The sequence below is a fragment of the Telmatherina bonti genome (genome assembly GCF_933228915.1).
Source record: "Telmatherina bonti genome assembly, chromosome: 3".
Lineage (NCBI taxonomy): Eukaryota > Metazoa > Chordata > Actinopteri > Atheriniformes > Telmatherinidae > Telmatherina > Telmatherina bonti.
Window position 1 is genome coordinate 16,488,466 of NC_136621.1, and position 23,282 is coordinate 16,511,747.

At 40.2% G+C, this 23,282-nt stretch overlaps 1 protein-coding gene across 1 annotated transcript in view; it reads right to left on the minus strand.

The window, feature by feature from the left end:
- The window catches only part of glra3 (glycine receptor, alpha 3), a gene marked incomplete at both ends in the record, with an annotated part of 57,924 nt that extends 45,386 nt beyond the window's left edge, over positions 1-12,538 (minus strand). Inside the window, one exon of the mRNA XM_079238361.1 lies at positions 12,474-12,538. Coding sequence (XP_079094487.1) covers positions 12,474-12,538 — 65 coding nt within the window. The remainder of the gene's footprint in view (positions 1-12,473) is intronic.
- Positions 12,539-23,282: the final 10,744 nt, after the last annotated feature.

Genomic DNA, 23,282 nt, shown 5'->3' on the forward strand with positions numbered 1-23,282 from the left:
AATGCATTAGTGCACAATGCAGCACAGAAGGAGGATTTCTGATGAAGAATTTCAGACATGCAAACAGGAGGACTGGCCGGCCTCCGTGCAGCCAGCCCATTATGAGGCTTCAAAATCTTGATATGCAAAAGATAAATAAACAAATAAAAGAAGCAGCTGCAAAGGACTGATTTTTTGAGCTGATTTTAACCCAGTCAGATGGTAAATCCGAAGACACAATAAAACATGGAGGATTCTATCATGTCATCAAGTTTTGGACACAGTTATTCTCTGGAAGTAGACATGAAAGCTGAAATGATCCATCATGGCACCTGTTCAGAGCATCAGAGCTAATACACAAAGCAGTTTAAATTCTCTTGTATGCACGCAAACATTTACAAAATGAAAAGCAAAACACAACAAGCAACGTTTTCTCAATCCAAGCTGATTTTACACACATAAGCTTGACCATGGAGCACAGAAAGAGACATAGATTTGTAACAGACATGTCTGGGGTTTTTTTGTCTCTACTGCCATATATGAATGAATGCAAGATAGGAAAAACAAAGTAAATCTGTGTTTCTGCTTGTGCTGACAAATTCTGCAGATATGAGTCAAATTTATGAGCAGAAATCTGTTCGACAGGTCTGAATCAGGTTCTTACTTCTGGCTTTTAAATGTTTAAGTGGTCTGGCGCCCTCGTATGTTTCTGAGCTTCTGCACACTGTCCTGTTAGAGCGCTCGGATCTGAAGACCAGATGCTTTTAGTAGTCTCTAAGACTTGTGACGACAGTCTTTTTCACAACTGCCCCCAAACTCTGTAATGGTCTCCCTTTTTCTGTGAACTTTAAGTGATTTAAGTCTTTTAAAAACTCATCTTTTTACGCTGTCCTTTAACTGCAGGGAGCAGGACCACTAGGCCTGGATTTGTTCGGTTTTCTTTTTTTTTGTCTTATATTCTCTCATTGTGTGTTATTAGTGGTGATTTATTTATTTATTTATTTAGTGGTGATTTTTTTTTTTTTTTACATGTACAGCACTTTGGGTACCTTATGATGTGTGAAAGAGCTCTATATATAAAGTTTTGAATGACTGACTGGACCTACAAGGTGGCTTCAGTTGGCAAAAACATCAGTATTTGTGATGAGAAGTCAAGCTATTTAAAGGTCTCGCTCCTTTAAAACATCTCCCTATTGGCTCGTCATTTCATATTTCTTTGAGCTTAAACCTCACTAAGCTACTCTGAAAGGAAATCAACGAGAAATTCAGTGTTTTCATGAAAGGCCTGATTTTCATGCATTTAGCTACGTATCTCTGTCAACACACTCGCTGTTTCATGACAAAAGTTCCACACAGATGATGTGTTATGGAAAACCTCCAGTAACTCCCACACATGGTCAGTAGCATAAAATCCAATTAAATCTTTCTTTTGGGGGAGAGACAACTCATTTCTGAGTCAGTATCATCATTCAAGGTCATTAATAAAATGTGCACTGGGGTCGATAGTTTGAGTCTTGACTTGGGAGGAGTTTGAAGAGTAGCCTGTATGTGGAATTTACATGTTCCCATTTGTATCCATGGGTATCTCCATTTCCAGTTTCCAGCATTAAATAGTCACTATAAACTCTCTCTAGGAGTGAGAGTATTTCTCTGCATTGTTCTTGATGGACCCAATGAACTGTCAAGCTGTCCAGGGTGCACCCTGCCTCTTCCTTGCTATTTGCTGTGACAGGCTCAAGCTTCCCTGCAACCATCAACTGGACTTAGTGTATGAAATTAAAACTCCTTCCATCCAATTTCTATACTTCTAAGTAAGACTAATGATAAATTTCTGCTCCCTTCACCTGTCCGTTTCAAACTTCATGCCCTCATATTGGTATAGTTGTTAGGCAGTACATCCACCAGAGGGCAGCGCAGAGTTTAGAGCTCGCCTCCAGGTGAATTGAGTATGAATGACAAATATGACAAATACTATCAATAAATGTACACTTTTATATTTATGCGAATGAATAAAATCAAGAAGAAAATATCAGGCGAAACTAAATCTAATCAGAACTAATTTAGTTGTGTAGAAAGACGGGACAAGTTTGGAAGAGATCCAATTAGCATTCATCTCTCTAGTAAAGAGAAGGAAAGACAATCTGATAAATCTCTACACCCAATAAACGCTGCAGTTACCTCTGATGTTTTCTAATGAAACCTTTGCGACACAACATCAACATCTGGAGAAAGGTAAGATATATCCCACATGTCATGCAAGATAAAACAAGACTACAAATGGTAACGAATGGAAACTGCAAAAGCAATATTTGCAGAAATCCATGCAAACTAAAGAATGCTTAACCTTGAATGATATGATGAGCTACAGGTGTTTTTATAAGACTGAGAGCTTAAACATTCACAGCTGTCATGTCAACTCTAATGATTAAAAGCTAATAAAACATTAATATGAAATGAAAATTAATTATTCACCAGTACATTTTAAGAAAGGTAATAGGCATAACACTGAGCTACAGAATTCAACCCATAACAAGTTAATAAATGGGTCATTTCACCAGGTGTAATTAATTCATAACCCTTGCACCTTCTCTTTTATCAGGTCCACCTCCAGTACCTGGTTGGACCCCTTGCATCCAACCATTATATTACATTCAAATAGAAGATGTAAAACATGTTATGTGTATACTATGTGTCTTTCATACACGTGTCTTTTAAACTCTAGTGTCCCTTAATGTTCAGCAGTAGATGAGGAAGTGGGTCAGGGAGATGTCAGAATCGAGCCTTACACTTGGCTGCATGTAATGAGCAGCAGTTTTACCAGGTAAAGGAAACACTGCATCTATTTGAACATTCAGCTCCAACAAAACCAGTTATATTCCTCGTCTTTCCGTCTGGTATTTTTGGTCCCAAAATGCAACATTTCTTCAAGGGTTTAGTAATTGTGCTACTTTTGTCTGTTGCCTCTACCATCTCTGAAAACTGATAGAAACAGCTTTTAAACTTTGTCACCAAACCGAGCTCAGAAAGCTGAAGGTTGGTTTAAAATTGCACAGTGTTGGTGTCAGGCCGAGCCCATGTAGCTGATATAGATGGAGTGTGTGCTTCAGTCCCGTCCTGTTTTAGAAGAACAAAGGCAGCCAATGGCATTAACTCAGCCGTAGACTTAAATACATACATATTTATGTCTATCATGTCTATTGCAATGATCTCTATATGCATTCAGCTACAACACACAAACATCCATAAACACTTAATCCCACTCTAACTAATCACAATCAAATACTGACACGTAGTTGTGTTTGTTTAACTGGGATGCATTTCAGCTCCAAGGAGGTCTGTGTCAAACCTTTGTGGACCAATTTAGAGCCTACAGTGTAACCAACCTGATGTAGACAACATGAATATAAAAGTATAAAAGCTGCAGTTATCTTCAGGGTAAACTCCTTCACTTTACTCAGCAGCAGTGAAGCAAACACAGAACTCTGCTTGAACTAGAAGAGTTGTGTAGACTTTATTGCTAAAGCTTGTAGTCAAACATTCACTGTTAAACAGGCAGCTTGTCAAAGCTAACTGCCTCTGCTACCAATGCAGCTGACATGCATTGAATCTCTCTGCTCTCTCCAACTCAACTATTCTTAAGGGGCCTTGTTGTCCTTATAAAACAGCACTATAAACAGTACCATGTCTGCACATTGACATAACTCTTGCTATCAGTTTTATCAATATGATCTGGCGGGCCAGATATTATTGTTGGCGGTGGACCGATGGTTGTCGACCACTGCTGTAAACCTTAGAGATAGGCTGGTTAGATATTTGCATTAACAGGAACTTGAACAGGAACAGGTGACAGAAAAAATTACAATCTTTTGCAGATATTTGACTACTTTTTGTTGACCAAAACCAGCTTGATGAAGAAGTTATGAATCAAACTGTGAACCCTGGTTTCATCATCTCCACTGGGTATAAAATCTTGCTTCGCTCGCTATAATATGTGGATGCATCTCTGTAAGACTTGGCTGCAAATGCCAAAATCAATATATATAAAAAGTCTGGTGGAAACACGACTACCAGGATGTCATGTGAAGTCTGTGTTGTCTCTTTAGTTTTGATTTCCTGTTTTATTTTGTAGTTATGTTCCCCTTTGTATTGCTGCACATTTTGCTTCCTGTTCATTAGCTCAATTGGTTTGATTACTGATTATTCCACATGTTCCCCGTTGTTTTCTTTGTATTTATACCCTTTGGTTTCTCTTCTCAATTGTTGGTTCATTGTGTTAGCTTGTCTGAAGTCTCCTGTGACTTCCCCAGCCAGACTACTGTTCAAATAAGTTTTTTGAAGTCATGTTTCTGCAAATTATCTGCCTCTTGCCTCTCTGTCCTGCAGTTGGTTCCCCACACTTCCACGTACGGTGGCACAAGAGACTTGAATAATGTTTACTCACATGCTGAGTCACGAGACTTGTGTATTTTCTCTCTTCAGAGCAATTTGGCTGCAGACACTTTGAGGTGGAAACAGTTCGGGTTCAATGCTGTTTGCTTTAACACGTTAACCTTGCGTTTTTAGCTATTATTTCTTGTTCATGTTAATCAGCTACTGGATCAACACAAACATCAAAAACACTACATTTCCCAGCAACCCCTCGGGTATTTTTGGCATCGCAACCCAGGATAGACCAAGGCTGTGACAGGGACAGGGTCGACGACCGCCTTCAGCCAAATGTTCACTTAGTGTGCAGACTACCCACCCCCCTCCGCCTTCTCCTCCTCCCAGCATCTCTCTCACACACACACACACACACACACACACACACACACACACACACACACACACAGAGGCTGGGCAAAGCACTACTTAACTGAGCTTTCCAGCAGGAACAAGTAATTTTGGTCATGCAGCATAACAACAGAAGAAGCAAAACACACACACACACACACACACACACACACACACACACACACACACACACACACACACACACACACACACACGCGTGCCTGTGTACACACACAGACGGTGCCGTTTTAAATTTAAGTGTGAACATGCCCTGAACCTGTTGTAGAACTTGTGTATTGCATTCACACAGAACTGAAGACTACGCATGTACAGAGCGGGTAAAGCATTTAATGTCATTCTACAGAGTATTAAAGATTTTTTTTCCCATTGAAGCTTTAACATTCACCACATGATTACACACATCTCCCCTTTAAATCATGAAGTTGCAGAGTGAGAAAAAATCCAGGAGGAAAAAAATGAAAATCACAGCATTTGGGAAAAATAAAACTGATTTCATGGAGCTCTATACATGAGCTGGGTCCTCATGAAGAGGCTCCATCTCTGGAAACACTGCTGCACTAAAATACTCCATTTGCTCAGTAACTATACTACTTAAGACCAACTAGTTAGTTGTTGAAAATTGTTAAGCTGATGTGACATTTTTCTACATTTTGTAAGCCAAGGATGGTCCACAGACATTAGGTTTGCTGTGATTAAATGTTTCAGTGTGGTGGTGATTTGTTGTAAGAGGTGATCTGCATCAATAAAGTCACTTACAGAACCCATGGCAACCACATTTTGCTATAACTTTAAATGAGGAACTCTAGGTTTCTGTTCCTATCATTCATATAAAAAATCTAATAAAACCAGGGGATCAGACTGGGTGGAATTTCTGCTCAGATTAAAAGTTCTTGATGTGTTTTAAATTAATTAGTCCTATTAATGTTCAGATTTTTAATTGTTCTTTCTTACCTTGTAATGTTTTTTTAAATCTAATTTAAGGTACTGTTGATATCTTGTTGGTGCCAGACATCCAGTCAGTGGGATATGAAAAATAAATATGTATTTTACTCAGTTTCCCTTCCACTTATTTCCACGTTATACATAATTGGAAAGCGAAGCTTCTCAATGTTTAAATGATGTACCATAGGCTACAATCATAACTGTAGATTCAGTAAAGACTTATTCCTTACCTGTCACAAATCAAATTTATCTTTGAAGCCATATTTTACGCCAGTCAGCATTATACTTTAATTATTTTGATGAACGGAACAAAAAACAAACAAAAGAAAAATGTAACAGTTCAAACATGTTTGCACTCAAATGTTTCAAAGTTTCTCTTGAGCCGAGATGTTTGTGAGTAGTACTTAATAAAAAAACTCATTATTTGGAAAAAAAAAAAAAAAAAAAAAACAGTTAAAGGAGGCCGAGTGTTAGCAACATGGTGCTAGCTAGCACTGCCCACCTGTAGGGGGAGTCCTAAAAATGGTCGTCAATTTGTGTTTTCACTCTTAATGCTTGTCCCCAGTTATAAGACACCATGAGAACAAGGGCAAATGTACATTTAGCAAAGTGAATCTCTTTCTCTCCTACAGAAAATAAGACACTGACAAAACTACCATGATAAACCCACAAAGTATTTCTACATAAAAGGGAACAAACAGCAGCTAGAACAGAAAAATACACTGTGAGTAAACTCTGAAAAACATGAAAAAGCAGAAACAGGTGAGGACACACATTTAAATGGGTGCAATAAGGGATTATTTCCCCTGCAATACTTTCATGTGCTGAAAAAAGTTCTCCACGTAAGAAAGCTGAGCATCATCAGACATGTGGAAAAGGTTGTAGGTGAGGAGGAACAGCTGGAGGACAGAGATGATCTGAGAAACCGAACTGCAGCAAGGATAAAGACGAGAAGAGCTTTTGTGCCAACCGTCAATGTTAGTTCACAAATGTCTACATCATTATTGGATAGTATGGATTACGATTATGAAATGCTGCATCCCCTGAGCTGCATCTGTGTCTGAAAGCTGTCAGAGAAAACAGTAACTAAAAGAAAATGTGAGAAACTGAATAAAGATGAGACATAGTCTTAAACTTAAACTTGGTATTTCTAAAGCTGTTAACATACATGAACACTGCAGGTTAGGATTTTGCTCTACACTTGGAATCAGATATCTTCTGCTACTTTTTACATTGTTGATTGCAACTTTCCCCTCCATCATTTGGGGTCCTGGGTGGAATAATTCCATCAGAGCCCTTTGCGCTCAGACGGCTGGATTACATGTGGTTCCTAGAGTCTCTAAGAGAAGAATGGGAGACAGAAACTTTAGCCCCCTCTCACACAGAAACAACTCCCAGTTTAAGTTTAGGAAAGAGACACCTTCACTGCCTTCAAGGTCAGGGTAAAAACTTTCCATTTTGAAAAATCTTATGGTTAGAAGTGGTTAACCATCCTTCAGTTATGCTGCCAAAGGCTTAGTCTGCTGAAGGATGCCTTATAATGGACTGGGCTCTTCCCTCTCTCCTCATCTCTCTGCTCTTCATTTTCCATCCATAAACTCACAACAACTTGTACTTGTATACTATCAAAAGCTCTCATATTCCAGCTCAGGGATCCCAAGGCACAAATGCAAATCTTTTCCACAACCATGCAGACCATTTAATGCACATTTACAAACTGCCATTTTTTTTTTAGCTTTTTTTTTTTGTAGGGCAAAACCTGATTTACAAATATAAACTAAAATTATTTACAAACATTCATTTACAGCAGCAAAATATTTCTGAATTTATAGAGAGCACTCTGTTCCACATATTGAAACAAGGGAGGGATGGATGGATGAATGGAATTTTAATGCTTAGCTGTACGTGCCAGTAAAACCCACAGATTCCAGCAGCTTTATGAGTCTAAAAGTTTGTCCTTCTGACATTAAATCCTACATAGGTATAAATTTCCAAAAGTTTGATTTAAAAAAAATCTGATTTTACATTCTAATTATTACCCCCCCCCCCCCCAAAAAAATAAGTTTGTTACGTCTATTGTCCCTAGTGTTGCCCCAAACAGTTGAAATCTAGGAGTAGCATTTAATTTCTAACATTGGTTTTAATGCTCAGTTTAAACGTGTCGTTCAGCCTTATTTTTCCAGCTAAAATCAAATCATCTTTTTCACCTTGATTACTGTAACTCATTGTTGACCCGCCAAGTTCATTTAAATTCTGCAGAAAGACTTGGAACGAGTTCTGTCCTGATGTGAATGCAGACGTCTATCCCACAGATTTCAGTTTGTGACAAAGGGAGCAGTTTGTTACTCAATGCTGAATTCTGAGCTTTTTTTTTTTTTTTTTAGATCTTTTACTTTTTCACATTATAGTTTAAAAATTATTTCTATCATAAGTTTACATCCCTGAAGTGACCTGCATGCATAGAAAAAAATGTCACATGCAGCACGCTCTGTTTATGGAAGTAAACATGGATGCTGCACGTGTTAGCATCAGCTGTGAAGCTGTTGTGCAATCAGAGTTGACAAGATTATGATCTAATATTGTTAAGTTCATTGTTTACATTTTACCGCGACCTGCCTACTCCGGTGCCGATTGCAACGTCTGTCTCACTTCAGTCAGGTATTCATAGAATGAAATGTGACATGATCACATAGACTGAGGAAACTGAGAACATTGGAAATGGATCTGAAATAAGACAACACATGATGTAGACTGGGATTCTGGATGAATCAGATTTGTGCTGTTCCAATGAAGGAAAAATCTAAATGACACATTGGGAAAAAGTTGTATTTGTCTGCAGTGTGAATGTAGCTGGTCTATTATCAGAATATCTCATGTTGATTGTTCTAAGTTGTATCATAAAAATACTACAGTGAAACTAAAACCATGTGATTATAAATTACTTATGCATCTCCTAGCAATACAACAGTCATACCAGGTCTTATTTACAAACAGCATTACAAGCTTCCAATGAAAATCCATGACACTCCTGCATATAACTCACATGTAGCCCTTATGTGCAATTAAGTTAGTCACTGTGGGGCGGTTCTAGCTCAGCAGGAAGAGCAGTCCCAAAAGTTGGGAGATCAATTCCAGGCTTCCCCTGACTATATGCCAAAGTGTTCCTGGGCAAGGCACTAAAAACCCCAAGTTTCCCCCCGATGTGCCTATCGAAATACGTGTATGTAAGTCGCTTTGGATAAAAGCGTCCGCTAAAAGGACTGTAGAACAGCTGTGTTTGATGCTTCTCTGCAGGATGCACAGAAGTGAGCTGAGGAAGAGTGGATAACTCTGAGAACATGACACCAGTTCTACCAGGTGAGATAAACATGACTCTGCACACGTGACTCTTGGATTGCATCCAGAGGACCTGGCTGAATCCTGTTGTGTGAAGTGCAGACAATCCACATGCACGCTACGAAGTATTAATTATAACGCAAACAAAAATTATGGCAGCATGACCAGTAGGGCTGACGATATGCTTTCGTCCCAATTCGATTTGATTCCGATTTTTTTGAGTGCCGCTTCGATTTAAGCTGAAATTCTCAAAATTCTTCGAAATTTGATTTTTTTCAATTAAAAACAAAAAACAAAAAAATGTACAAAACTTTTTGCTGGTCATTTTTTTTTTTTATTTCAGTTAAGAAAAAAACAACACAATAAGCCAGACCATCATTCTGCTGCTATAATGCCCAAGAAGACAAGTAAAAAGATCAATAAAAACAATTTTAAAATGACAAAAATATTAAAAATGGAACATTTAAAAAAAAAAAAAAAAAGGTTTTTAAACAAAAAAAAAAAAAAATTTGATTTTAAAGTTGTGAAGCAAAAAATCCCAAAATTCGATTCGATTTTCCCACACCTACTGACCAGATTGATAAATCCCACAGCTAAGCACTCAGTCGTCCATCTGACATTCTAGTCCAACTTTCTAACCAGTGAACTTTACTGGGATTTATTAGTAGTCATATTGGTACTCTGTATCGGCAGGTACTCAGATGTAAATACTTGCACTCAGTTTAAATAGATGTGGTATTCTTGCATCCTTTTTTCTATGAAACTTCAGGAACCTTAAAGAAAAATTAAATGTGGACTATTTTTAGGGCTTAAAAACAGTCTAGCTGACACTCAAAGCTGAGCTTAGAATAAAAGCGGAATGTCTTCAGTGCAGCTCCGCTGCTTTTCAGGAGAGTCAAGCTCCCCTTAGCTCCCCCCTTAGCTCCCACTTAATCACATCACTTATCAGGCTGTATTTATCTTCCTCTTCAGCCATTCAGACCAAGTCATAAAATCCATTTCTGCCTCTGTGGAAAACGCTGCCACATCTTGTACCTATAGTTCCTTAACGGAGATACGAGTGTTTTCTGGTCGCTTCTATGGCTCACACATTGTTCCAGGCTGGAACACCGTTCACCACAAAGAGGACTAAAAATCCATCGCATGAGGAATTGAGGCCAGAGGCGAGTCATCCGGCGCCATGTAATGCAGGGAGGAGACAGGAGCAAATACTAAAACATTAACGACAAACGATCTGTGCACACATGTATTGCATAATGCAAAAAAAAAAAAAAATGGAGGAAATAAAATAAATTAGTCCCCTCAGAGCTCTGGAGGAGGCATATCTCCAGCAGGATGCTCTAGCCAATCAGAAAGACAAACAGACAGGACAAGAGGAAGAAAGAAGGTCTTTGGGCGTTATTCAGCGATGAAAAGCCGGCTGCGGCTCTGGTCCAGTTCCCGTTGAATGACTGACTGTAAGCCTGTTAAATTTTGTCTCAGAATCCATCCATGACCCAGTAAGAAGATTTACCGAGGCTTTGATCTGTTTGGCTGCTTCTTATATTCAAGCTCACCAAAACTTTCAGAGAAACCACACTTTCAGTTAAAATTAGACGAGTTAAGCCTGTCAGTGGTAAATGCAGAAGATCTCCTGTAAAAAGTTTTGGTGTAATAAGAAATGAGGAGCAACCGGGGAACATGTCGGGATCGTGAGGCATCGGTATGCCCTGGGGGTCTTTACAGTTCCTGTTTGTGGGGTTGAAAAAGGAAATCTGACAATGCTAAAACTTCACATCGTCTGAGACCGAAGCTCCACTGTCATTCCAGAGTCAAGCAGACGTTATTCCTTCTAATCCCAACATAAGCTCCCGCGACATTCCTCAACACAGACACTGGGAAACTTTTTCTGTGACTTGATCATGAAATATAAATTTCCTAACTTCTGATGTAGTTTTCAAATTTGCGTTTGAAGTAAAAATAAACATCAGTCACATCTCCAAGGTAAAGATCCTTTGCAGGAAGCTGTTTGTTTTTTTGTTTTTTTTACTTTGATGACTTCCAAAAACCACTGACGAGACTGCATGACACAAATAATCAGTTAATGACATGGCAGCAACTAAACACATTTAGCCACGGTCAAGTTCAAACTGAGCATCAGAACCAGGAAGAAAGGGGATTCATGAGGTTGTTCCGAGTATTTCAGAAACTGCAGATCTACTGGGATTTCACACACAACCATCTCCAGGGTTTACAGAGAATCGTGTGAACAAGAATAAATATCCAGGGAGCAGCAGTCGTCGGGACCAAAATGTCTTCTTGTACACAAACGTATGTTATCTTGGTGGTTGTGGCCCAAAAGCTTTGAAGACCACAGCAATGAAACACCATTGGGATGTGGTTGGAACAGGAGATTCTTCTCATCGTGAATAGGTGTGATGTTATGATGTCAAAATGAATCCCTGAGAATTGTTTCCAACCTTGTTGATTCTGTGACAAAAAGTATTAAAGCAGTTCTTGAAAAACTTGTGTGGACAGCTGTAAAGACCTGCACTCACCCAGTTGACATCTGTCTCTTCTGTATATCGTTTCATTTTCACACTTCTCATAATCACCCCTTACAACTATTTATAAATATCTGCTTTTGTGTGCCAGTCCTGTGAGTAATTCAACAAAACCTGTAAAGAGCTAGTGTCCATATTGTGTTGTTAGACGTAATAATGTTACATTTTCTTTTACACTAGAAGTAAATTAGTCCTGGGAACCTCCACCTCTCACCTGAGGAGAAGGTGTGTGGAGCCTCCACTTCTCACCTGAGGAGAAGGTGTGTGGAGCCTCCACCTCTCACCTGAGCAGCAGGTGTGTGAAACCTCCACCTCTCACCTGAGGAGAAGGTGTGTGGAGCCTCCACCTCTCACCTGAGCAGCAGGTGTGTGAAACCTCCACCTCTCACCTGAGCAGCAGGTGTGTGAAACCTCCACCTCTCACCTGAGGAGAAGGTGTGTGGAGCCTCCACCTCTCACCTGAGGAGAAGGTGTGTGGAGCCTCCACCTCTCACCTGAGCAGCAGGTGTGTGAAACCTCCACCTCTCACCTGAGGAGAAGGTGTGTGGAGCCTCCATCTCTCACCTGAGGAGAAGGTGTGTGAAACCTCCACCTCTCACCTGAGGAGAAGGTGTGTGAAACCTCCACCTCTCACCTGAGGAGAAGGTGTGTGGAGCCTCCACCTCTCACCTGAGGAGAAGGTGTGTGGAGCCTCCACCTCTCACCTGAGGAGAAGGTGTGTGGAGCCTCCATCTCTCACCTGAGCAGCAGGTGTGTGAAACCTCCACCTCTCACCTGAGGAGAAGGTGTGTGGAGCCTCCATCTCTCACCTGAGGAGAAGGTGTGTGAAACCTCCACCTCTCACCTGAGGAGAAGGTGTGTGGAGCCTCCATCTCTCACCTGAGCAGCAGCAGCAGCCTCCAGGCGAGCAGGGATCCCGCCGCACACGCCTTCCTCCTCCTCATCTCTGTCCGGACGCCCGGAATGAAACCAGCCTCCCGCCCGCTTCTCCTCGCGGCTCTGGATGCTTTCAGCCCCTCACACAAGCGCTCGCGCTCTGCCTGCTGTGGTCAAACGACGCGCCGGGAGCCGCTCAGAAACATGCCGCCGCGGCTGCAGGAAGTCTCCTGGAAGTCAAGGTGCGTGGATATTTCCCATCACGAACGAGAACAGACACATGAGCGCGCGACAGCTGCTCGGACTGCGCTCTGAGCTCGCTCTGTGCCCTCGTAAGGCACAGGGCGCAGAGACCCGCCCACAGTCCGGATGGGAATGACTGACAGGCGGTGGAGCCAATCAGCGGCGTGGTTCTTAATTCTTCCAGCTGAACCGGAGCCCAGCGATCCGGATCAAATGTAACCCCCCCCATGCATTATTACGCTTTATCCTACACGAACCCATACGCCTGTGTACAGGAATGTAAACATCTCCTCCTCCTTTTCTTCTTCTTCTTCTTTCCCGCTTGTTTCTCCATCTGTCTCTGCTCCCTCAGTTTCTGCTCTGATGAGCAGGATCACACAGAGACGCATGTGGTTCTGATTCTCTAGCTCTGAAGGAGCCCAAGTACATGACAGGCTGCCATATGTGGCTAAAGTAAGCAGGGAAGGGGGGGCATGATGCTGATTAAAGTTAAGATTTCCATAAAGAGCCCTGGGGCAGCAAGGATGGGATGCTGTACTTTGGATTTCAAATGAGGCAGAGTTTGAAATGATGTAAAGAGGCTGGAAAAATGTTTACATGCAGGATGAGCAGAGTGGTTCTGACCCAGAAGAACCAATGTGATGAGAAGGGGAAAAATTTGAGCCAGGACTTAATAAGTAAAGATAACAAGATTTTTTTTTTCTGATATTAAGTCATAATTTGACTTTGAGGATGTTTTTGTTGTTGTTGGTGCATCACAGTTGGGGAAATTAGTTTCCATATTTCACAAAAATTTAGGATCATATTTACAAACTGGTCTCATTTGGGTCCACAGACATTTATTTTTGCAGTTTTTTCTTCTTCTTTTTTATACTTTAACTTAAAACTGAAATAATAATTTCAAGATCTTAAATTTTAATGTCTTTCTTGAATTTCCTGAAGTATTAATAAAGCTTTTTTTTTCTAACCTATAACAGGGAGAAAATTGTTTGGGTTGACTGTTAACCCTTTATTGGGCAAAAGTCATGTTTGATAAATGAATGAAACACACAAAATGCCTCCTCTTGGTTCTTCCTACCAATCAGCAAAGATATGGCTACATCGCAGATACTTCTTTCAACATCGCCTTTCAACATAAAAATGAGAAGAAACTTGTTGTACCGACCACCAACTACTGTACCATTGTTATTATTTTAGGAAAAGTAGCTAAGTTTCAAAGTCTTGTAATATCCTCCATTATCACAGTAACACTCTTTTATGGATGGAATTTTGAGTTTCCATGTATTTAAGAGCACCCAATAAAGGGTTCACAAGTAACGAACTGCAGGGGTAGCCTCTGAAATCTGAATTTTTGGGAATCTTAGCTTCAGATTAAAGTGCAAAAACAACCTGAGTCCACATCTTTTCCCTGGACGTCCATGCAGATGTCTATACGACAGCCAAGAACCACGTTCTGCTGCATCACAGCAGCATGACTGAGGAGGAGGATGGTAGTGGACTGACCTACCTGCAGTCCTGGCCTGAAACAACAAGTTATTATACTGTTGGACAACTGAAGACGTGTTTAGGGGAAGAATGTGACAAAAAAAAAGAGCTGAAACTCTTCATCACTAAATATCAAAGCCAGACAGAAATCTTAGCTGGAGCAGATAAATGTCAGTTTGTAGAGAGAAGTGGTTACTCTAACTCCTCCTGCTGTCTGTTGAAGTGAATAAAACCCCTTTCAGCTTCTCTCAGAGTGCTCTGATACATTTGTGAGAATCTGAACTCTGTGGACTGTGACCACATCTGTGTGCCAATGTGATGTGTTCAAGGTGACAAGCCACACCAGAGTTGCCTGCACTCTGCACTTCTGTCAGTCAGACCTTCTTCTCTCATCCTCATTACTAAAGTGCTAGCTATGAATTAGACATCAGGTTCTGGGTGTTTTTGGAGCAGCTGTGTGGAACTTTTAATGTATTCCTGTCATCTGTCCTTCCGTCAGCTGATGATCCTCTCCTGTAACCACGGCCGGCTCTTTCGGATGTTACGTTACATTAATGTGCTGGTGGGCCATACATACAACACACAGCAATGCACACATGAGCTGTAAAAAAACCAACACAATTTATTTTCATCATTCAAACTCAGATCAGCCTCTTTTCTGGCTCACAGCATGTGATTTAACCATCATCTTCCAACATTATACAGGTATATTCCAACATATCTTATTAAATTAAACAGTTTCCTGATGTGGTCTTCTTCTGAGTCCCATCTGCTTCAACGTTGGGAATGTTGCAGTCATGTTCAGAGATGGTATTCTACTTTGGTTATGACCAGTGCTCATTTGACTTCCTGCTACCTTGTCCAAGCAGCCTGCATTCTCCTTCTGCCCTCTGACAACAAGAAGGCATCTTGGTCCAGACAACTGCTGCACGCTAGATAACTGCTGCAGCTCTTAAGATACCCAGGCTAACAACCATGCCAATCCCCTTTTTTTACTCATTCTGATGCTCAGTTTGAACTTCAGAAAGTTAATCATGTTGACCACATTTGATGACTAAATGCATCGAGTTGCTGTCACGTGACTGGCTGATCAGATATTTACATAAATAGGAACTTAAACAGGTGCAGCTGATAATGTGCACATTGAGTGTTTAAATTTAATTCTTTAAAACTGGAGTCTAAACTCAACAAATAAAGAATAAACAAACTAAAACTGAAATCTATGGAACAATAAATATCTCAGATCAAAGTCAAATATGCTCATGTCCTCGACACATTTCTTCTCACTAAGTAGTTTTTATGTTTCAGTATTATACTGATTTGTGTAAAAGATGTCGGTTTTTTGGTTCTTAATGATCTCAATCAGACATGTAGGCATTTTCTCAGATTTCTGAGATTTTATCACATTTTATGAGTCTGTGCTTGAAACTATAATAGCAGAAGTTACAAACCATTCATTCATTCATTATCCTAACCGCTTAATGTAATCCAATGAAGGGTCGCGGTAGTGACAAACCAATGCTACACTAAGTGAAAAATTATTTTCAAAAGCAATAATTTCTTGTTATCTTGAGCTAGACAAGAAAATAAGTCCCATGTTGTATTTGGAGAAGTTAAAATGGACTTGGTGTTAGTCAGGAAAAAACTCAGTTTACGGTATTTTGGTGCTCAGTGACTTAAATTAGTTTGACTCTTTCGGGAAAAGTCTCAACAGCGCTCTGGTGGCAGATTGCTTTTCTAAATTTAGGCAACATAAACTTCCTTTTTATCCCCTTTTTCCTTGCATTTGAAAGAGAACTTTGCAGTAGGTTGTTGTGTGTTAGTGACACTGATGTCATCTGACCCCAGCATGTCCGGAGTCTCATCGGGATGAGCCAAAGATCTGTTTAATTGCAGCCCTGAAGACATCAGAAACCTGAAGAATGTCCTACGACAACCAAGAGGTGGATGCAAGGAAGCAGTCATGCAGAACTGACTGCAGGACGTTGCTTTTCTAAGATTTATTTCATGACATGCTTGAATGAAGTCTTTGAGTTCAGGATTAAACAGGAAGCATGCGTTCTTCTACTGGAGCCTTTTGACAATGAGTGTATCTACAGGAGACGAGTCCAAACGGATGCTATTGAATCTCTTTCCAGGTGTCTCTAAGCTGAAAGTCATGAATCTGGTGGTGGATACCTCTAGGAACGTCTCTCCGCCCCCCAGCACTGAGTGTAATGCCACTACCTGTACCAATCACACCTTCCACTTGGCTCCCCAGAAATCTGCCTTCAGCTCATCAGGCCGATATTTTACATCACCCTGAACTTTTTATAGCATCGCTCAGAGCCCAGTAAAAGTCCAAACAGTGAGGGAGAGTTGGCCCCTGGCCCCTGCAGACCTCTTCATAGTAAACATCCTGCAGGACATGCAGAGCAGCAGGCATGCAGTAACTGGGCTTCATGCTCCAACAGCGTAACTCAGCCTCTTAAGGTCACAGCGAGACTCCAAGGAGCAGGGGTCTGCTTGTTAAAGTAAAACAAGAATGAAAACACGGAGCCTCAGGTGACAGAGCACACAGAGGGCACATTACTGCTCCAAGTCCAGCAAATTACTCTGTCGCCATATGTTTCCTCGTTTGTGGAAAATCACAATGATTGTTGGGAAAGTATGGTTTCATGCCTTTCATGCTTTATCTGGGTGCAACAGGAACTTATAAGTAAGTAAACAGGGTGTTCTGACATTTAAAAGAAGATTGTACGGAGGGGATTGTTTTTGTTGCTAAACAATAAAACCATCTTGGCTCATTTCCAGTCGTTCCCTGTGAAAAATGCAACTTGTTCTGACATGTAGAGAACCAGGAACTTAACATCATGTTGAGGCTAACAAATAGCTGCTGCTGATTTCCAGCTAACACCTCCCCAACCATGGTTAACTTTGGAACCTAAATTCAGCACCATGCATGTAAAGTCACCTCCCTCAGCATCAGGGACCCTCAGCATCCTGCTCATGGACCATCTGGGAAAAGGGCAAGCAGCATTTGCTCCAGCAGTCTGCAGAACACACTCTACCTGCAGGCAGTTTGGGGTCATAATGGACTGATCCTGTCTCATTGTGTTTGTTGCTTTGTAAATGTGTCTGAAATATTGGAGGATGATGATGGCTGAAGAGAAGATGACTTAATTTAGGTTTTTAATGCAGCTTTTAGTCCAGTCAAGTTTTTGTTAATAATGGTTTGAAAACAACAGTTGTTTACCAAAGTGCTATACAATTTCAAAACAAGAGGAAAAAAACAAAACAAAAACAATTCAAAACATATAGAAAAATACCAGAAAAAACTAAAATGCCAACATGTAAAAAATATAAATAGAAAATAAAAAGGTAAGAAAAAAGAAAGAAAACTCAAGTCAACTTAAGCTCCATGATGTGGAGGAATATGCTGTTCCACAGTTTGGGGCCAGCAGCAAAAGCCTGGACCTGGGTACAACCTAGGAAGCATCTATGTATGGGGTTCCGTTTGTGTAAAAAAAAAGTATATGTAAGAAGTGTACACGTTGTTGGTTTATGTTGTTCCAATGTGTCTTTGGTACATGTCCATGGCCTAATGTTTTTGACAAGTGTTGTTGCTTTTTGTATATGTCAATGTTGCGTATGTATTCCTTGCATATGTACATGTTGTACATGTACATATTGTACATGTACATGTTGTATATGTACATATTGTACATGTACATGTTGTATATGTACATATTGTACATGTACATGTTGTATATGTATCTGTTGCATATGTATTTATTGCACATATAAATGTTGGATGATGTAAATGTTGTACATGTATGTTGTTGCATTTGTGTTTGCTGCATATGTAGACTTGGTATTTCGCTGCACGTCTTTACCTTCTGATTGGCTAATGTCGTTGCTTTCTGTTGTTGGTCAGTGCTGTTGGTTTATGTCGTTGGTCTCTGCCGTTGTTGCCTTTGTCACAAATAAATGCTTAAATAGGCCATGTCTGGTCTAAGTGTTTATATATACTGCTGTCCCAATAAAGTTTGAACCAGTTGAACAACGACAGAATAATCCGGTGGCCCAGACACTAGCTAGCATGCAGAGTAGTCCGAGTCCAACCAATGCGGCCACACAATCATACACAGTAAACAACCCAAACTCCAAGAAGATATTTTAGATTTTTTTAGGTTATTAGTTTTAGGTTTTTAAAATTAAAAGTAGCCAGCATCATTATCCCGGCACTATTTGCACTAGGACCCCTTTGCTGTCCGAATTACCGCCTGAAGGGAAAAAAATGCTATAATGGAAATATTTTGAAAGCTTTTTAAGATATGTATTTCTTAAAATTCTAACATTTTTTGTAATGTCTAATAAACACTTAGACCAGACATGGCCTATTTAAGCATTTATTTGTGACTAAGGCAACAATGGCAGAGACCAACGACATAAACCAACAGCATTGACCAACAACAGAAAGCAACGACATTAGCCAATCAGAAGGTAAAGACGTGCAGCGAGATACGAAGTCTACATATGCAGCAAACACAAATGCAACAACATACATGTACAACATTTACATCATCCAACATTTATATGTGCAATAAATACATATGCAACAGATACATATACAACATGTACATGTACAATATGTACATGTACAACATGTACATATGCAAGAAATACATACGCAATATTGACATATACAAAAAGCAACAACACTTGTCAAAAACATTAGGCCATAGACATGTACCAAAGACACATTGGAACAACATAAACCAACAACGTGTACACATCTTACATATACTTTTTTTTACACAAACGGAACTCCATACACATGGTTCACATGTATTTCACATGGTTTTTGCACATAAATCATGTGTTTTTCATATATTTAATGAATGTAGTTAAGATGTGGTTCTCATGTGAACCCCACAGGTTTCACATATAGTTAACCTATGTTTCAATCGTTTGGTTTTTTTGCATGTTTCACATGTGAATCACATGTGGTTGACACATGTACTGGTTTACATGTAGTTTTCACACAAAACTACATGTACATCACATGTGAAACAAGTGATTTCTACATGGAACACGTGAACCACACCTGCGAACCACATGCGATTCACCAACAAACACATGGGTAACATACATCATCATGTGAAACACATGTGAAACAATTTTCAGAACCACAAGTGACTTGGATGAAAAATGTGTTTAACATGTGTGAACCATATGTTCATGTGGAGAATGGTTTTTCTGAATGTGTCTGTTCAGCAAGATAGTCTGGGGTGGAATATACAAACCCTTTAAAACACTTACAAACACAGACTAAAATCTGCTCTAAGACATACTGGGATCCAGTGAATCAAAGCTCAAATTGCTTCTCCACATTGCATGTGGAGTACCTGCAGCTTTAACAAGCTACAACTGAGACTGGTTTATCGTCTTAGAGTGAGGAAAACAGGGGAAAGGTTTGATCTTTGAAAGAATTCCCAGCTAATAGAAGTTGCCCCCGATAACAGAACTTATCTATTGATCAATTAAAAATGCATAATCTTTTAAAGAAGCTTTATTTAATCTGCACACAAGCAAACAAACAAGCAAGCAAAAGCTCAGATGAAGGTTTAAAACAGACCAGAACACATGTTTTTGTTGATCACATCAGATATCAGATGTTCCTGTTTCTACACAGTGAACATCGTCATGGTCACTGACTTTAAAGAATGATTACATTCATCATACTCACAGCTATGGAAGAAGCAACATCACAGAACAGCTCGAGAATAAATGCTCAGATTTCCTTTCCTCAAAGGAAAACTTTTCCTTTGTCCTTGTGCAGCCCAGGGTGGAGGACAGAATCAATGAGAGATTTTGTCTGCCGTTTGTTCCATGTAAGCAGCAGCTTCTGACAATGGCCACATCATAGGTGCATTAAAAAACATGACAAGGTGTGGTGCAGTTGGTACAGCTTTGTTGAATTGTGTATGTGTGTTTGACATATTCATCTTCTGCATCAGCAAACAGTAATGACAAATACAGAAAATGAAACATAAAAAGTGTACAATCCAGGGCAGAAGTCATGGTTAATCTCGGTAGGTGAGTAGTGTCATTGCAAGAGTGAAAGGACGGACAATCAGACACAAATGAAGTAAAGATGAAGCAGGAGATCCACAGGAGGAGCTGTGTGGTGTCTGCAGTACCGACTCTGCATCGATCTTAAGAAGCTGAGCTGAAAGAAGAAGCTCATGAGTTACCGGACAATCTGCATTCCTATGGTTACTGATGGTCACCAGCTGAGGGTTTTCATTCATTCATTCATTTATTTTCTATCCCACATAGTCCAATTAAAATTACAGGGAAGCTGGAGCGTATCCAAGCATTCATCAGGTGAGAGGCAGGTGAGGTGTTCTGGGAACATCCCACTGGGGGGAAACCCCCGGGGAAGGCCAAAGACACACTGGAGGGTCTATGTCTCTCGACTGGTCTGGGAAGGCTTCCTCTGTGACCTGATCCTGGATCAGCTGCAGGAAAATGGATGGAAGAATTGGTTTATATCTGCAATGTTATTATAAACTGGACTAATGTGGATCATAGAGTGGATTTGTTTTAGTTGGATTATAATTTGATTTAATTCTATCTTTAAGAACTTCATGAGAAACTCTGTTAATCGACCCAGTGTGTTGTATTTTTTTCCTTCATAACCACCATCAGTTTTAATTTAATAAACAGAAATAATTGTAGCTCAGCAAAAAAAAAAGAAAAAAAAAGAAAAGAATGCAGTTTCATATTTAACAGCATGAATATTGTTACACGTCACCTTCAGACTTTTGCTGGTCTCAGCAAACCCATTGTTAGTTTATTTAGCCAAATATTGGCGGCCTTTCTTGACATTATTCTGAATAAATGTAACGGTGACCACCTCCTGCCTGAGAAAAAGAGGGAGAAATTTCTCTCGTAAAACGTTACAATTTTTTTATTTGAAATAAAAGGAAAGCATCTGCATATTGTTAGATAAATGTACAGCAAACAGCAGATACTTCCCACCCAGTGAATGTGGTGTCTGCAGAGGTGACCTTCCTCCGAGGGAGGGACGACTCTCATTTAGGCCATTCTCCAGCTGACAGTGAAACGTTCAGAGCTTCTGTCCCGACGCTCTCTGCTCTGCAGCCTGCACTCGTCACGCGCCAACAGCCGAAGCTGTTTCAGACAGAAATCCCAGATGAAACAGACTCAGTCCAGAACCTGCAACAGCAGCGTTTGTCCACAGAAACCACCAGCATCCGCCTCCGGTCCAGACTGTCTTTGATTGTCACTGGTGACCTTGCTCAGTCTGCAGCCACAGCAGCCTCAGAGCAGAATAACGGGCAGTCTGAAGGTGGAGCTCCTCCATGGCCTCATGTCCAGTCCTGTTAGAGTTCATTTTCCTGAGCGGCTGCACCAATTACTCTGACTCCTCCATCATTAATCTGACAAGATGTTGCGGAGGACTTTCCTTCAACAACAAAAATTACATGAAAGCTCATTTTATATCTTCTCAACCCTGCTGATGACTTTAAATATGATTAATTTATGTTTTAAAAGCCAGAAAGAAAACAAGGGACCAGCTATTCTGCTCAGTCTCATGCTGTTAGATGTGTTTTGAAGAAAACTCCTTCCTAGAATCAGGAACCTTTTATAACAAATGTCCCTGAGAATTAAAGCCTGGCCTGACAAAGGATAGTTATCCGGTTAGAGAGGTTGTTCCCGCTGAGGTTTTAAAAAGGAAGTTAAAAGAGTAGATAGCATCTGTGTGTCAGGATTCTCAGAGGAAATCATCCTGCCTGAATGGAAACAGGATTGTGACTGATGATGACCAGGATGGTGATAAAGCATCTTTTTCTGAATAAGTGAATAAGACACAAGACACATCATGTTTGTGTTGAGTGACTAAGAATCCTGACGAAAATGTCCAGATGGGGGTAGGTAAAAGTCCAACACTCATCTAGACCTGCCCACTTGTGCCATATCCAAACAAAACAAGGAAAACAAGCTGCAAGGCTTCATAATAATCCCCTATGGTCCAAGTTTTTAACAGTTAACATCAAATAAAAATCAGGCAGACACAATTAATCTGGAATGAGCAGAAACCATTGTAAGTAAAGAAAAAACTACATTTGAAATGGCAGATTGAGATTCATCAAATGAAAAAATGTGTTTTTATGCCTTTTTGTAAAGCTGGAGAAAGACTGACAGTTCTTCATTTCCTCTGAGCAGCTGTTTCACGCTGACACGACTCTCATGGTTACCGCTTGATACCCAAGCATCACTTCTGGCACCACTTTATTGCATATGTGACTCTCAGTGCATGAAGTGTTAGTTAAACTGAACCGTTTCCGGACTGTTTATAATTCTAATTGCCTGTAGTTGAATATTAGTCTTGCAAGTTCTCCTCTTTACTTCCACACAACACATCAAGTATGGGAGTATGAAGGAATGATGCAGTGTATGTAACACTAAGGCATTAGGAGAACAAAAGATCTTTAACAAAAGAGTTAAGGTGTAAAAAAGAAAATTAAAACGAAGAATAAATGTTATTCAAACAGTTCAGTACAACCTCCGGAAACTTTATCCTTTATTCCGCGAAGGAGGGGATGGAGTTGCTCCTGCACACAGCCATGCATGGATTACTGTGGAGGAAGACATTGTCCTGCGATGGACTAGCGAGCTGTCCAGGGTGTACCCTGCCTGTCGCCCAAAGCCGGCTGGGATAGGCTCCAGCATTCCCCGCGACCCGGAATGGATTAAGCGGTTCGGAAAATGAATGAATGAATGAATGAAGACATTGTCATGATTTGGGTTTTTCCCTTTGCTTTGTTTTCGGGCTTCCTGTTTTATTTTGTAGTTTTTCCTGTTTAGTTCCCTTGGTTTTTGTTCAGCTTCATAGATTTCCTATTGAGTTAGTTCACCTGGGTTCATTTAGTTAATTTGTTTCACCAGTGTCTCGTTTTTGTTCCGTGTATTTATATCCCTCAATTTTTTGTCTTGTTGCTGGATCATTTCGTTAGCTTTGTTAGTGTTTTTGGTTAGTATCTTGTTTGCTGTAGTCACCAATCAATCTGG